Genomic DNA, 16910 nt, shown 5'->3' with positions numbered 1-16910 from the left:
TTTTTTATTTCCTCTTTAAAGACCCCTATTATCTTCATAAAGTTATTTTTAAGGTCATTCTCTTCGGCTTCTTCTACATTGTGATGTACAGGTCTTGCTGTTATAGAACTGCTAGGTTCTGGTGATGCCATATTTTTGTTTATGTTGTTGTATGTACTTCTGTACTCATGTCTACCCATCTCTTCCTCCAATAGGTGCAAGAGGTCCCTGTGCCTGAGCGAGCTGCTCATGGTCCATTTGGTGCTTGCTGTGTCTGTGTCTCTGGGGGCCACTCTGGGTCCAACCTTAGCTCTTGATATAATTGGAGCTGGCAGATTCTGTGTCTCAGGGAACTGCTCTTGGTCCTATTAGGGCTCTTAGTCTATTCAGAGCTGGCAGATTCTCTGTTCAGGAAGCTACTCTTGGTCCAATGAGAACTCTTGGTCCAAAGAGAACTGGGGGATTCTGTGTGTGAGGAAGCCTCTCTTAGTTCAATCAGAGCTGGTGGATTCTGTGTCTTAGGAAGCCTGGGTCGCAGGGGGATGGGTAGGTTTGGGGCAGGGTGTGGGTCTTGTAGATAACAGGGTCCAATGGAGGGATTTGGTGGGGGAGCCTACCCATAGGAGTCTTCCTTGCTGGTCAGCCCATCCTGATGTTGTTAAGTGAGGAAAAGGTGGTTGCTAAGTTTTCATTGACACATACTTTGTCCTTTTTTCCAGGCAGGAAGACTGCATGGTTTCCACATGCCTATACTGGTCACCATTTATCATAATAATGAACATTTATATACTACTTGGCAGTTTACAAGAGAATTATGGTATTATAATCTTTGACAGACAAGGAATGGAGATTCAGAAAGATGCATTCATCTGTCCAAAGTCACAATATCATAAAAGTGACAAATGGTAAAGCTTCTATTTTTCATCTTCTTGAAATACTATATTAGCATATGATGCCAACTGGCAGAGATAATAGGTAGATACATTTTTCTTACTTCCTTTTGTTTTTTTACTGGTATGTTAACTTCCAAAAAAGTTACCACCAGCCATTTCAACTTTGGTCTTCCCCTAAGCTCTTCCTACTCCTCTAAGCAGGACTGCCCAGACATGCCATGACTTGTCAGTTTCCCATTCCTCCCTCCCTACCACACCACACACAGTCTCCATAACCATATTGCATTGACAGTTTATTCCAGGCTCAGTGAGGTGCCATTGAGAGTCACCAGGTAGAAAGGTAAGGATTGAGGTGTGCTACTTGAATAGGGAAAATTTCCTAAAGAAGGTGAGAGGCATTTCTAGCCAGGACTCAGAATTAATCCCTAGACCAGTGAAGAAATTGCCAAAATTTTAGTGACATTAGAGTGCTGAGTGATGAGAGGTATGAAATGAGGCAGGTGATATAGCAGCAGAGCATGGATATTGAATTCAACATTTCCTCATTATCATACTTCTTGAAACAGAAGAGTAGTTTTGACAATTTAAACAAATAGATTGCTTTGTTACCACCTATGGGAGTGGGGGCTGTCTCTGACTCTTTTGCCTACTCTTGGGACCCTTTTCCTCCTACTGGATTGCCATGTGATATGATGGGTTTTTGCTCAGTTTTATTGTATCTTGTTAGGCCATGTACAACGGATATCACTGGGAGACCTGCTCTTTTCTGAAGGGAAAAGGAGGGAGGAGGAGTGGATATGGGGGAGAGGGGAGGGTGAACTGAGAAGAGAGGAGGGAAGGGAAACTGCAGTCATGATATAATGTATGAGAGAAGAATAAAAGTTTTTTAAAAAGGCACAGAAATAAAAGTTCAAACTCACCCGCAGGATTTCCTCAACACAGCTTGCATCACTGGGAAGGCTTACCTAAAATAAACAAAACACAATAAACATAACTAAGTTCCACTCAGAGAAGCTCACTAAATGATAGTGTTCACCATAAGATAAGTCATAAAGACAGAAAAAAAGCTAATAACATTATTTTCCCTATTAAATACAAAGTGGCAAGGTCTGCAAATGGCTAGTTCGGTTTCACTTTAATGAAACAGTGAAATCAAAGTGCATGATGTGGAAAGAAAGTGACTCCTTGCTCTTTCACTGATGTGCTATAGGACACTGAGCTGTTTTCCTCCCCTTCAGTTTTATACAAAAAGTGAACTTGACCTTGGGATCTTTCAGTTTTTCAACACTTGAACTTGAACATAGTTTAGCATATTATTGCATTTAAAGAAGAGTGCTATATGAAAGAATTCTCTGATTAAAATGAATTCCCCTTCAACTTGGACAGTCAAATCAGATGCCTACATGTTTTTAATGCAAAAAATGTACTGAATTCTTGTGAGCATAGCAGGTTTATAGTAAGTGAATACCATCTCCCTCCCCCCACCCTGTGACACTTTCTTAATCAATCAAAACCCAACCCAAATATAAACATACTGAGGACTTACTGTGTGTCAAGCAAATGACATTTTTCTCCCAGGGTTTGGCAACCAGTAAATGCAATGAGTCAAACATCAAAGAAAGATAGCAGCTCCACTATGGTATATGATGGAGGACTTGAGAGTAGAACTACCACTTAGTGAACTGTCTATCAGTCAGCATGTTACTTGAGCAGGCTCTGAGCATCTCCTAAATGTTACCACCTCTCCCCTTCAAACCTTCACCTTCTTCAGGATAAAAATCCCATCACTGGTGTTCTGGGAAGGAAAACAGTGATTATGTCCCATTCTCCCATTAACTGCTGCAATAAATTAGCAGGGGTTAGGGTTGGGGGTAGGCAACCTTGGCAGGTTGGAGCCAAGGGGCACCACAAAGTCACACCATGCAACAGAGCTCAAGTGGGAAGTTTGTTAGGGGGAGGTGCAGAGGTGGCCTCCTAGGGAGAGCAGAAGGAAAGGGGATGGCAAGAAGGTTTTGCCTTTTATAAAGGGATATAGCGCAGGTGCATAGGGAGAGTGCTCTATGCTCTACTTAGTGGCTGCAGAAGCTACAGTGTCACATCTTGGCTGCTGCTAGGTCCTGGAGAGTAGGCCTGTGTAAATGCCTGAATGCTAACAACTGCTTTGAGGGCTGACAGGAACATTCCTGCAATGTGAACACTGCCACAGTATCTGTGAACCCCAGACTTCTTGCAAGACGGGTTCATCATTAGTCTCAGATTGCAGATGAAGTTAAAGAATATTTGAGGAAATCTAAAGTAGACTGTGACACCAGATTTCCTCAATCTTAAAAAACATACACGATATCACATAAATATCCAAGTATTAGAAAATTCATTATTGAGTATCCATTGATTTCTACCTGAATTTATTGAATTTTTTCTACATGTAAGGATCCCTGCTCCAGGAAACATAAAATCCCAAGTAAGGGAGACAGGCCTTGAGATTTCCAATAATGAGGTTAACTTCCCTGGATTACCACATACACTTCCAGGTTATACTTGTTATTCTAGTATAATTATTAACTGTATTCCCTTTCATATTAAAAAAGATCTACTTTAGATGATAAATTATATAGCCATACTTCCTAATGCAATAGTATTGAATATGAGGTTTAAGAGACAATAAAAATCAAGACAAAAATTGACTGGACACATGTTATAAAGAAACTTAAATTATAACTTTCAAATAAGGACGGTTGTGAACCACCACGTGGATACTGAGAATTGAACTCTGGCCCTCTGCAAAAGTGACAAGTGCTCTTAACAGCTGAGCCATCTCTCTAGCCATTATGTTAGATTCTGATTTTAAAATTAACAGCTACTGATAGTGCACAGGATATGTCTTTTCTGGTCTAACATAATAATATACAACATAACTTGTAATTTTCTTTACTAGTAATTCTTAGTATCAAACAATATATCCACTAATTGCTCAGTGATCTAGCAATTGTGTTTTTCAAGAGGATTCTTAAACTTCCAAGAAATACCTTCCTAAACACAAATATCCAAAGAGTTGCAATGAAGACTAAAATTGTCATTGTTACACAGTATCAGTGCAGGCTCTGTAGGCTAAATATGTATGCGTCAAGCCCCCCACCACCACAATACCTTTGCTCACCTTTTTTAAAACAAACCTATCAATATTAGTTTGAAGCTAAAGAGGATGAAAACATTATTCACATACAGAAAGAGTATTCTCCTATGAGTCAAAAACTTTGGGTAGAAATCTTGGTCTAGCTCACAGGAGTCAGATTTAGTAACTACCTATCAAAGTTTCAGCATTTATAATCATAAAATATAATTTAATGTAAAGTATAAATAACAGTAACTGATCCTTTCAAATCTCATTGGGTCCCTGTGCTTATCAAATGAAATAAGGGATTCTGAGTGTGCTTTATGGCTGCAAAACTACACAGACTTCTGTTATTAAAAGTGCAGCTAAGAGCTGTCTTGCATAAACTGCAAATATCATCCCTCCACCTGGAATTATAGTTGCTCACTTCTTTAAGAAAGGAAATTCTGTCAAGAAAAAGATATGTGGACAGCAGGGCTTTGCAGCAAATCAGATAATGACAATCAAAGTCAGAGACAGTATCACTCAGGATAGAGAACTGTACAGACAAATCTATATGTGCCCATGTCCAGTGTTTAGATATGTTCTTTCCTTCTTTTCCAAGAAAATACTAGAATACAGTACTCTTGTGAACTCACTACTTCTGCAAGTTTATCTAGCTCAGCCCCACAGCTGGTTTCTTTCCAGACAACTCAAATGGACCTGGAAGTGCTTCTTAACTTGTAAACACTTCCTGCATATCTGGAACAGTGTTGGGCATGAAGGCTTGCAAAGACAAATGCAGGGAGATCTGGCCTGTGTCTCGGAGTTAAATGTCTAGACATGACAGGAAAACAAACAATTAGAGAGCCATTGGGACATACATGGTAAGGTAGTCTTGACAAGGGTAATAGGATTTCGTTCATTCATCAGATCTCCCATTTACTTTTTTAGACAATAAATCCTAATTGAGATGACACTGTGCTCATGATAGTGCAGGGAGGGGGGGCATAATTTAAAGACAAAAGACAGCATCACTCTTGCCTTGAAGACTCCATGCAAATAAAGGGAAAGGGAAATTGTCTGTTTAAAGGGGAAACAGACAATAAGGAACTGGAAGTCTCATTTAAGTGCCAAGGAAAGAGTACCTACCAGATTCACTGACAAAGCCATTATATCCCACAGAAGCTCTCATCCCTTGATGTTCTTACTGTAGTCCTCAAACCATATGGGAGTGAGTGGCCAGAGATTTGACATGGCTGAGAAGTACTGGGGCCACCTAAGGTTACTTTAGTCTCCAAGCCCCCTATAGCCTACAGTGCAGTGACTCACTGGGGTAGCAGTACCACTGGAAGAAGGTTGCACTGAGGCCAAAGCTGGATTTTGTCTTCTTGAACACTGTGTTTCAGGCAAACCACCCACAGCACTCCTAAGGATTCTAGAGGAGTCACTCACACAGGTGTGAAAGAAAGTGACAAAAGAGAAGGAATGGTGATACTAGGGTTAGAACTGCTACACTGTTACTTAGTTGCAGAGCCATCTTTTCCTCTTTTTAAATCCACTCTTGAGTATTCGAATAGTCCACAAATCACAACTTAGCCACTTAGAGCTGCAGCATCCTTACAAATCCCTCTCACCATGCCCTCCTCCTAGAGCAGAAAGCAAGCTGCACAAGGACAACACACAAGAGAGGCTGTGCTCTCATTCCCAGCTCCAGAGGACTGTAACACGAATTGCTAAATGGTCTTATTAATAAAAAATCCAGAGCCAGATACTGGGGTGAAAGCTGAAAGGTCAGAGAAGCAGAACTAGCCACAGCCAACCTCACCTTGCCAACTCCTCAGCCAATCCTGTTTCCTCAGACTGAAAGCTTCTGAATCCTCACCCCTGAGGGTCTCAGTTGAACTTCTGCTTAGTTCCTGTCTCCTCACAGCTTGCAGACCATTCTCTACCTAGCCATGTCACTTCCTGAGATTAAAGGCATGTATTCTTCCCAAGCAATGGCATGAGATCTCAAGTGCTTGGATTAAAGGTGTGTCTACCATGCCTGGCACTGTTCCCAGTGTGGCCTTGAACTCACGGAGATCCAGACAGATCTCTGCCTACTGAGTGTTAGGATTAAGGATGTGTGCTGCCACTCTCTGGCCTCTATGTCTAATCTAGTGCCTGGCTCTGTCCTCTGATCCCGAGATAAGTTTTATTTGTTAGAGCACAAATAAAATATCACCACAGAGGACTCTATTGTGCTGTGCAGGGATGTGGTTTTCTGAGAGCTAGGGAAGGGAGATATACATTATCAAGCAGGTGGTAAGTAACTGGAGAATGCTCACAAGAGCCTACCCTCTGTGAATCTAACACTGCAGGCAGCCACACCTGGTAACTACAGAGAGACCACACACAGATCATCTGCCTAGTGATAAATACATATCTTGTGAAAAAATCAAGTTATCTTTAAGTCATCAAATATTCAATTCACTGAGGTAACAATAAATGAATTGTATAGGATCTTTTAATCATTCTGGAATTAATCAGATTGGAGCATACTTCTTGGTGATTAGGGTAATACAAGCTACCAAAAAAACACCCTGATTGTGGCATTGAGAGTCATAAGCAGCAACTAGAACTATTAAAAAAAATGGAGATTAGTGTAAAACATTAACAGAATAGTGGTTATCACATTCTTAACTCATAGGAGTTTAACTTGTGCCTCTAAGTACATTATTGCTAAGAGACTGTGAGGAAAGAAGGGTCAATTTTTGCCATAAATCATCCCAAGGTTGTAATATAATACATGGCAAGCAAAGCCCACTACTCTGGGAATACTCTACCTTAACAAAGATTTCTCAAAGTATTGAAATTGTAAGTTTTATTGCAAATTAAATAACTGACTCAATTAAATAATATTCACCATTGACACTGATGGCAACTTTCAAACTAATTCTATTTGCTTTTTCATTAACAGATTACCACATTTATCCTCATGATTGAATTATGGAATACAGAGGTCTCTGACATAGTACTACTAATAAAATGGAAACACAGGCTATAATAGTCTAAAAAATGAGCCTTGGTCGTTTTATACTGTTAATCTCCACCATTGGTCATTTGTAAAACCAGGGAACAGCAGCCTCCTGTTTCTTATTTGCATTTTAAAATCCTTTGATTTCCTCATCAAGGGAGTCCCAGTTTTCCAAAATGAATTTGGAAAGCTACAAACCGTGTTCACAGTAGTATCTGCCATCGTCTCTTGTTTCTTGCCTCATCTTAACCTGTCCCTAGTCTTGTTTGTATTAATGAGTCTATGATTAAATGAGAGCACTTAATATTGCATAAGCTGCAGACAGAAATGCTCAGGGAATATGACCTTAATCAAAACAAAATAACAACAATGACAAAAAAGATTTCACAATAGCTACATGGCATGGCCAAATCAGCTCATCCTCCAATTTTATTGTAATACAGAAAAATTACTGTGTATCCTAAGAACTGATGTTTACTTTGAAATATTTCTCTTGGAAAGAGACTATGAATTTGAAAGAGAGCATTGGGAAGGGGGGATACACATGAAAAATTGGTGGGGGGACATGGAAGAAGGGAAATTATATAAATTATACTATAATCTCAAAAATAAGAAATTATGAAAAATGCTGCTCTTGGCAATTCATCAGGAAGCAGCATAATCAAAATACCCAACGTAAAACAGGCTAAAAAATACCAACCATTCTAAAAAATGAAAGGATGTAGAGCATGAAGTGTAAAGGAATTCAACACATGTCATTTTAAGATAACTACAGAAAATGACTCTGTCTAGAATCATAGAAGAGACTACAACTAAAATGAAATAGGTGGCAATAAGCATTTGCTCATTTAGAAAATAAATGAGATAGATTATTCACTGTATTTTGTGGCATCTCTGACACCTTTGAAGCTCAACAGAGAATAAGGGGAGTGAGTGGTGAGTAGAATGCGGGAAGGGTGATCAAAATGCTTCATTATGAGGACATATCTTCACTGATTACATTAGGAATGGGCAACAGAAGAATGCATATGTAGAAAGGCCCATTATCAGCTGAGAGCATCTAATGACAGATGGAATTTAAAGTGAAGAGTACTTAGTTCCATGGGTCCTGAATAGTCATTTGCTCACTGTTCATTTATGTGTTGTAATAACTAGTTTCTGGAAAAAGAGGGAGCTGTAATCAGGAGGGTACTTGGGTATGATATGTGTGTGTATCTATATACATATATATTTGTGTGTGTATGTATGTGTATATGTGTATGTTACAGACTTTGACAAAACAGAATAGACATCTAGGAATATTTCTATAACAAACCAAGAATCATCTGGAAATTCCTTGTTGTCTAATTCACATTCTTCCAAAGATGTGCCTGGTCTTTTGAACTGGCCTCTGGGATCTGCCAATATTCAAAATGTACTGTCTCTTCCTCTGGCTATATTCCCAAGTCCAGTAACACTATAACATTCTCCATGATTTCACTTCTACTCTTTCAATCTAGGCTCAAATACTTGAACCAAATCCCCCTTGTCTGCCAGCTTTCTAGATTCTGCTCCAATTAGTGTGTTCTTCCTTTGCTGTGCTCTTCTCAACCTAGTGTGTACTTTAATGTTATACTCTACAATGATGTTATATAGGAGGGGTTGGGGGAGGGAAGGGAAGTGGGAAGTGATGGAATTATATTATAATCTTGAAAAATAATGGAAATAATTTTTATAGGTTCTGCTCTAAAAATCTACAGACATTTTGGCCTTGTCCTTTTCCTTTTGAAATTTCTACATGTGTCTGCAATGCCTCCATTACTGTGAACCATCCACTTCCCATCCTGTAGAAATCATAGCCATGAAACAGTGACCATTTTAGGCTTTAAATGGATTCTATTAAACTTCTCCTTATTGTACTTACACTAAATTTAATAGCTGTCTCATGTGGGGACATGTGATTTCTTCTAGCCAGAGAGGAGAATGTAAAAATACAGATGTACAAATCAGAGTGAAGTAGGGCAATTTCAGAATTACTAATTGGTCCAAATATATGGTAAATATGTATCAGAAAGAGTATTCATTTCTTAATTCTGTCAATTAGAGAATAAATGTTAAGGTGTTTAGGATTGTCATGCATTCCTAAGCTCCCCAGTAATTATAGCAGCTCCTGGCATTGAATAGTTAAACAATTGCAAAGCAGTGCTCTCATTTGCTGGAAAAGTATCCTATAAAAGAGTAAAAAGAAAAATATGTTAACAGTCAATATATGATAGTTCCATGTCCAATTTCAACCTCTGGTGAACTATGTGATTTGAGACAATTCACTTTCTTACACTTCAGCTTATATCCTAAAGGCAGGAAAATATTTCTAGTGTTTTGCATCTCACATAACTATAAAAGGCAATAGGGGAGACATATAAGATAATCAACATTATTTTGTTAACAAATGACATTTTAAAATAAAAATATGATTACTCTTATTTTGTAAAAGAAAGAGCATTGTGACATTCTAAATTTATGAAGCACATACAATGAGAATAAATGACAGTGTCTTCAAACCATAAGCTAGATGTTATGCATGTACTGACATCATACACATATGTGCAATCACCTACACCTAAATGTACACTATTTTTTCCAAAGAATGATTGTACTTTTACCTGGGGCTTGTAGCCCATGTGAATCTGACTTATCATCAAGGGAAGGGTAGGCATGAGGAGCTTATAACATTCTTATTATATAAAGTTGGGAGAAAATATGATGATAGGAATTGGTGATGTGGGGCCAATAGTATTTTGTTTTGCTCAGTGCAGAGGAGAACTAGATGATTGTTAAAATACTCTGAGACTCTGAGAGAAAAAAGCAAACAGTTCAGGATCCAATGGAAGAGGGAAGCTGAAAGAGGAGCTTGAATGCTTCTTACCTTATGTTAGCAAGAAAGGCAGAGTGCTTAGGTATATAACCAGCAGGTTGGAAAAGGAGATATGGTAGGACATGTCTGACTGGATTTGTTTTTCCTTATAAAAATAGTTAACAAGGAAGATCATCAGGTGAGAATATAGTACAGCTTTGGGAAGGAAGAGTAAAAAGGAAGCTGGAAAATATTTGTCTTGTCTTGGATAGCAGCAATATGTAATATGGATTTGCTGTGGATGGACAATAGAATTATGTGGCAGTGTTGAGAAGAGAAAAAGAAAGCAGCAATGTGAAACACAAGAGACACTCCATATGGACCTCATGCTATGTGTAAAGAGAGAAAGGAAGAAAACAATGGGCGACATAAGGAAATCAAAGGCCAAGAATTTCTGACAATTTTGACTGAGGTGGCACTTGACTTTTCACTACTACATTCTTTTATTTCTGCCACTTATTTAGTTAATGGCAGTCCACAGATCTCCAACTGTTCTCATCTACAAAATGCTTTATTCTCAATTCATGAGATAAACAGAGAGCTCAAAAGTAAAATTAATGATTTGGGGAACCCACACTGGTAACTCCGTTAATGTTACACAAGTCTGGATGAAATGAAATCCAGAGCCAAATATGTCCTCAAGGGTTGGGGATCTATGGGCCCAAATAAATTCAACCTTGTATCTAAGGGAGCAAAAAGGACTCCATTTGCCCACATTTTCTTCCTAGAAAGTATACCTATGCATCATCAAAAGGAGGTAATGTGTTATTTAAAATGAGCTCTTCACAAGGGACATCAAGATCATGATGGGGAAGCCTACAGAGACAACCAAGCTAGTGGGAACTCATGAACTTTAGACCAACAGCTATGGAGGCTCCATGAGACTGGACTAAGCCCTCTGCAAAATTGAGATAGCTGTGTAGCTTGATCTGCTTAAGGGGTCTGCTGTGGGATGTTCTGTATGCTGTGAATGTGTTGCTCTGATTGGTTAATAAATAAAGTGCTGATTGGCCAGTAGACAGGCAGGAAGTATAGGCAGATCAAAGAGAGAGGAGAATTCTGGGAAGTGGAAGGCTGAGTCAGAGAGATGCTGCCAGCCGCTGCCATGAGAAGATGTTAAGATACTGGTAAGCCATGAGCCATGCGGCAACTTATAGATTAATAGAAATGGGTTGATTTAAGATATAAGAACATTTAACAAGAAGCCTGCCACGGCCATACAGTTTATAAGAAATATGAGTCTCTGTGTGTTTACTTGATTGGGTCTAAGCAGCTGCGGGACTGGCAGGTGAGAGAGATTTGTCCTGACCATGGGCCAGGCAGGACTGGAGAAAACTTCAGGTACAAATGGCACCCAATGGGTTGGCAAGAGTTTCCACCTAAAACCTGAGAAAAAAAGATTCTGAAACAGAGCTAAAAACAGCTTCCTAGTTGTCTCTCAAGTTAGTGGCAGCCTGCGGGTTTGAGCTACTATGGTGGGTTCCTGGCGTTTGACCAACAGTATGGCGGGAATGAGGCATCTACAAGCAGCACGTTACTCTGCGTGGTGGATTTAGTCTTTGATAGTACAAAAACAGACAAACAAAAATAATAGTTTTCAGGGCTACACGCTACTTTGATAGAAGCATAGAACCACTGTTTCTACGAGTGGATGCCTCCCAGAGCTGGCAGTAAACTTACCACCATGATGTTGGGAAGCTGAGGTGGGCAGAGGCACCAGCCACAGGGCCCATTTTGGCCTTACAAATGCTGCAGTTTAAACCAATATATTCATAATACAACAGATTCAGATGGAACAAAACTTTAAATGCTTTACAATGTGTGTAAAAATGTACGTAGGCTTGAAAGAGAGAGAAAAAGGAATATAGAGTTATATAAAGAAATAGATAGTTTTAAAAAATAAAGTCTTTAAAGAGACAGAAAAGGTAGTATAAAAATAAGCCACGTAAAGATGGATATCACACAGAGAATCTGGATTGTGTTGTCTTTGGGATTTTTAACTGCAGAAAAACATTTGATTGCAAAAGCTGTTGAGTTAAGCCAATATGTATTTTTTTAAAGGTACCTTGACTTCAAAATTTGGATGTAAGGATATGTTGCTTTGGAAAGGAGGCTCTGCTTTTGTTTCCACAGAAAGCCAGAGGCTATGGATTTGTTCCAGATTAAGATACATCAGGTTTGACAAGCCAAGACCCCCAGAAAGGTCTCCGATGACACCATGGCCCAGATGATCCAACATCCAGGACCGTTTCAAGGCAACTGGCTCAGATGATACACCCTCACAGACTACTCCATAATCCTAAAATTTTCTTTGTGTCCCCATAAGATACAGCGCTCCCGTCCAGCAGAAAGAAGTAAGAGAAGCTACGCCCAAATTTCCAAATATACCAAGCTGGCTTTGAAGATGGAATTGATTCACTCCTTCTCTAAACCCAAGCATATTCCTAAAAGAATAGGTTGAGAGATTCCTGTGTCCCATATCAGAAGAGCCCTCTGATGTGCGACAGAGAAAAACCAATATTTTTATTTAAATCAGGTTGAGTATAAATGCAATCTTTCTAAAGAAGAAAAGGGGATGTGATATAGATATGATAGGATGAAAGGGTAGATTATTGAATCTACTTTTAAAGAGCAACTTGTTTAAAAATGTTTTACATTGCTATAGATTTTAGTTTATTGATACAAGTTTAAACTTAATTTTGTTATGCTGTGTATATATAGCATAATATATATATATATATATATATATATTCTTGTTTGAGGTATTATGTTTATGTAACTCATTTAGATTATAATGGAAAATTAAGAAATACAGATTAATAATTAGTCTTCTATGATAGTCAAACTTATAGTCATGTTGTTTTCTAGGTATACATAGATATAATTCAGTTAAGTAGGTAATCTTCAAACACTTCAAAGACCTACAGAATATGGCATTTAAAATATTTTAAAAATTTAGACTTTCTGAACAGTGAAACATGTCTGCTCCTGGCAGCACTGATTTACTGCAGAGAGGAGGATGGGCATCAAAGACACTCTATATAGAGTTTATATTCACCTTGGCAAAAATAGTCATTTGGGCAAGAAACTGTTCTTGCCAGGACTGCTTGATCAACTGTCCATGCAGGACCCATAGGAAGGTGACCACTGAACTTTGCTTGGCAAAATGGCCTTTCAGGTTCCTGCTTCACAGAGGAAATTGCCAGACATTCTACAGGACACAGAGAAAAGTGACTGAGAGACTCTCGGCCTTTGAGCTGAAGACAGATGCCCCAACTTTATAAAGGAACATTAGGTGACTGTCCAGTCTGCCAGCTGTCTCTGTCTACTCTCCAAAGACTCCTGAAAGTTACTTGCGTCCTTCTCCCATTTCTCAGGTAATATTATATCCTTCTGAGGTTTTTGATGTAGTTGAAAACTAGATAGTTATTATTTTCTTAGTTATGATAAAAGATAAGTTAGATATGAAATCTTAGACTCACAAATGTAAGATATTATAAATAGACTAGATATTGTAAATAATTCTTGCTTGATAATTGTTTTGTTATATTTAATTTTACTATGTGAAAGTTAAAACCTTCCTTTTTGGAAAAAAAAAAGAAAAAGGGAAGTGCTGTGGGATATTCTCTATGCTGTGAATGTGTTGCTCTGATTGGTTAATAAATAAAGTGCTGATTGGCCAGTAGCCAGGCAGGAAGTATAGGCAGGGCAAAGAGAGAGGAGAATTCTGGGAAATGGAAGGCTGAGTCAGAGAGATTCTGCCAGCCATCACCATGAGAAAATGTTAAGATACCGTTAAGCCATGAGCCACATGGCAACTTATCGATTAATTGAAATGGGTTTATTTAAGATATAAGAACAGTTAGCAAGAAGCCTGCCACAGCCATGCAGTTTATAAGAAATATAAGTCTCTGTGTGTTTACTTGGTTGGGTTTGAGCAGCTGCAGGACTGGCGGGTGAGAGAGATTTCTCCTGACCCTGGGCCAGTCAGGACCAGGATAACGCTAGCTACAGGGGTCCCCTGGCAGTAGGATCAGGATCCATCCCTGGTGTATGAGCTGGCTTTTTAGAGCCCACTACCTATGATGGGACACCTTGCACAGCCTTGATGCAGGGGGAGGGGCTTGGACCTGCCTCTACTAAGCGTACCAGGCTTTGCTGACTCCCCATGGAAGGACTTACACTTTTGGAGGAGGAAATGGGGGGGTGGGTTGGGAGGGAAAGAGAGAGGAGGGGGGATCAGGAGGAAGGAAGAAAGGGGGACCTGTGGTTGGTATGTAAAATGAATAAAAATTTCTTAATGAAAAATTAAATTAAATGAGTTCATCAATCATTCTGCTATTCTGTATGGCAGCAATATTTTATTTTTAATTATTTCTTCTATTTTTTGTGATTATGATATAATTATATTATTTCCCTTCCCCACTCCAAATCCTACTATATACCCCGTCTTTGCTCTTTTTAAAATTCATGGCCTCTTTTTTCATTAATTGTTACATACAAATATTACTAAATATAACCTGTTCAGTCTGTATAATGTTACTTGTGTGTCTTTAGGGCTGACCACTTAGTATTGGATAATTAATTGGTGTGCTCTTCTCCAGGGAAGACTATTTCAACAATAATTTTATACATTCAATATATGATAGTCAACATGAAGCATATTATAACATGATTATCCTTTATAATAAGTCTTGGATTGATGAGGTCTTCAAAGCATTTATGGTTTTAAAGATACTAGGATTTCTGATTTATTAAAAAAATGTGAAATTTCTGAAGACACTGCTACAGACACTTGGTGAAATCTTAAATTAACTACTATAATCACAAGTATAAAAGAAATTTAAAAATTTATATCTTTAGCTCCATTCTTTGAAAATCGTTCAGAAAATAAATGTCTTTCCTAGACTCTGGTGGTCACCCACCCTAAAGAAATCACTATGCTCTTCTATTAAATACATAATTATTTAAATGCCAATTTTAGAATAAAGGAGCCCAATTTTAGTTTGATTTTCTTAGTGCAATTTCCCCGAAAAACATGTAAGTAGAAGTGATTTTAGAAATTGTACTCACACATGCACTCAATAAAAATGTGACAACAGAATGCACTTGATAGAAAGTGGCTCCACTTTCAAAGTAACCTCTAACGAACTTGGTGCCTTATTGACTTTCCAAATCCTGCACTTAACGATTGTCTTAATTGCTGGTGGATGACATCACAATTCCACAGAAACAGTTACAATTGCTCTTCTCTGACAGTGATGATCCTAAAGAACAAACCATGTGCATGGGAAACTGAAACCTTGCCAGCTCCCCTATTATTTATAACTCTAATTAAAACACTTTTATCTATTAATGCGAAGTGACACTGCTAAATATATTCAGGGAAGTTCACATTTTTTTTCTATGCTTCTGAAATCTCTTAGATCTGTGCCTACTTACATGTGCTTTAACTGCTCACTAAAATGAACTGATAGCTAAGAATAACTTACTTCCATTAGATTTATAAATCTCATTAATTAATTCTACATCTCAAATGGTGTAAAAACTGAGCTCAAATGCAAGATCTAATTAAAGAGAAATAAAAAAAATGTTAAGGAACAACACTGAGATTGAAACATAGAAGTAACTGTTTAGCCTCAAATTAATGAGCCGCTATGCTAAGAAAGCATGTCCATTAATCCCTAATGAGGATTTTAAACACATTAAAACTTCCTAATACAAAATGTTTGCTTTCTTTTTATCTAATAACAAATAAGCCAATAATTTCCTGGCTCTAAATGACACTATTAACTGTCATGGCATGTTTTATTTGACAAACCCTACATTCAAATACTGTACAACCAATTAATTTGCCTGCTGTGAAATGTGGTTTTTGATAGCTTATATGTGAGGTGTTTTGTTTGTTTGTTTGTTTGTTTGTTTTCCAAAGCAATGTAAATAGAAGGTCAATGTAGGTGCCTGATTTTGTTTAAAAAACAGTACTACAGTAGCTATAGGTTGTCAAATCTGTTTGCATTTCAAATGAATTGAAAGCCAACCTCCATTTTCAGGTGTCAATCACAGATTGGTCTCCTGATAAGTTAACTGCCTCAGAGCAATAATTTGATTACCAGAAGATAGTCTTGTGTTTGAGAAAGGAGCGTAGGCAAAATTATTATGCTGTTCAATTATATAAAATGATTTGCCACACTGGCTGTGACTCTTCTTACTTTGTTAAATTACCTGGAACTTTGTTGGATGTCTCCTTCTTACATGCAACCTTTCTCTAAACATATTTATCTACATGATGATCCAAGACATCACTTTCTAAATTTGGAGTTCATTCATGATGTTTTAATTTCTTTTGCTAATTATCATTATTACTTTCAGTTACTATACAGAAAAATGGGTTTGTTAGGATTTTCCAACAAGTATATCATTGTTCTTTGTTCATATTCTCAACATCACCTTATGTCACACACATACACACACACACACACACACACGGGCACACGGGCACACGGGCACATGGGCACACGGGCACACAGGCACACAGGCACACACACACATACACACGTTCTGGAAATGAGAGGAAAATTACATTTGTCTTTCCTCCAATACTAGCCCCCCTTCAACCCTTTTCCTTCCAGTCTCTTCCCCTAAGGCCTCTTCCTTCCATCAACATAGGCCCTTTTCTATGTTCTATAGTCTAGAGAGCATGTATAAAATAAACAGGAAATAATTGTCTTTATGAGTCTGACTTTTTTCACTTAACATATTGATCATCCATTTGTTCACCAATTGTTAGGTCTTATAGATACCTAGGAAATGACAAACTGAAGTGTCTATTAACATATCAAAGTGAGGCTCTCTCAGTATCAGCATAGAAAATACCTGATACAGAGTCCTGGATCCTCTAAGCACTTTTCATCCCCACTCTGTACCCTAAACCTCCCCAGTCCTTGAGCTTCATTTCCCTTCCCCCAAATTCTCTTTCCTATATAACCCAGCCCTTTTGGCTATGAACTCTCTTGGCCCTTTCTCTTAGTACTC

The 16910-nt window shown here is 38.2% G+C and overlaps 1 protein-coding gene across 8 annotated transcripts in view; it reads right to left on the bottom strand.

Annotated features, from left to right (window-relative positions):
* Nucleotides 1-16910, bottom strand: part of Aff2 (ALF transcription elongation factor 2) — a 661131-nt gene that overhangs the window by 241058 nt on the left and 403163 nt on the right. For all 8 annotated transcript variants that reach the window (XM_052740412.1, XM_052740432.1, XM_052740449.1 and 5 more), the window contains exon 4: nucleotides 1793-1837. In XM_052740412.1, coding sequence (XP_052596372.1) covers nucleotides 1793-1837 — 45 coding nt within the window. The remainder of the gene's footprint in view (nucleotides 1-1792; nucleotides 1838-16910) is intronic.

Source organism: Peromyscus californicus, unplaced genomic scaffold, assembly GCF_007827085.1.
Source record: "Peromyscus californicus insignis strain IS unplaced genomic scaffold, ASM782708v3 Scaffold_10__1_contigs__length_136768540, whole genome shotgun sequence".
Taxonomy (NCBI): Eukaryota; Metazoa; Chordata; class Mammalia; order Rodentia; family Cricetidae; genus Peromyscus; species Peromyscus californicus.
This window is presented reverse-complemented; position numbering and strand designations above follow the sequence as displayed.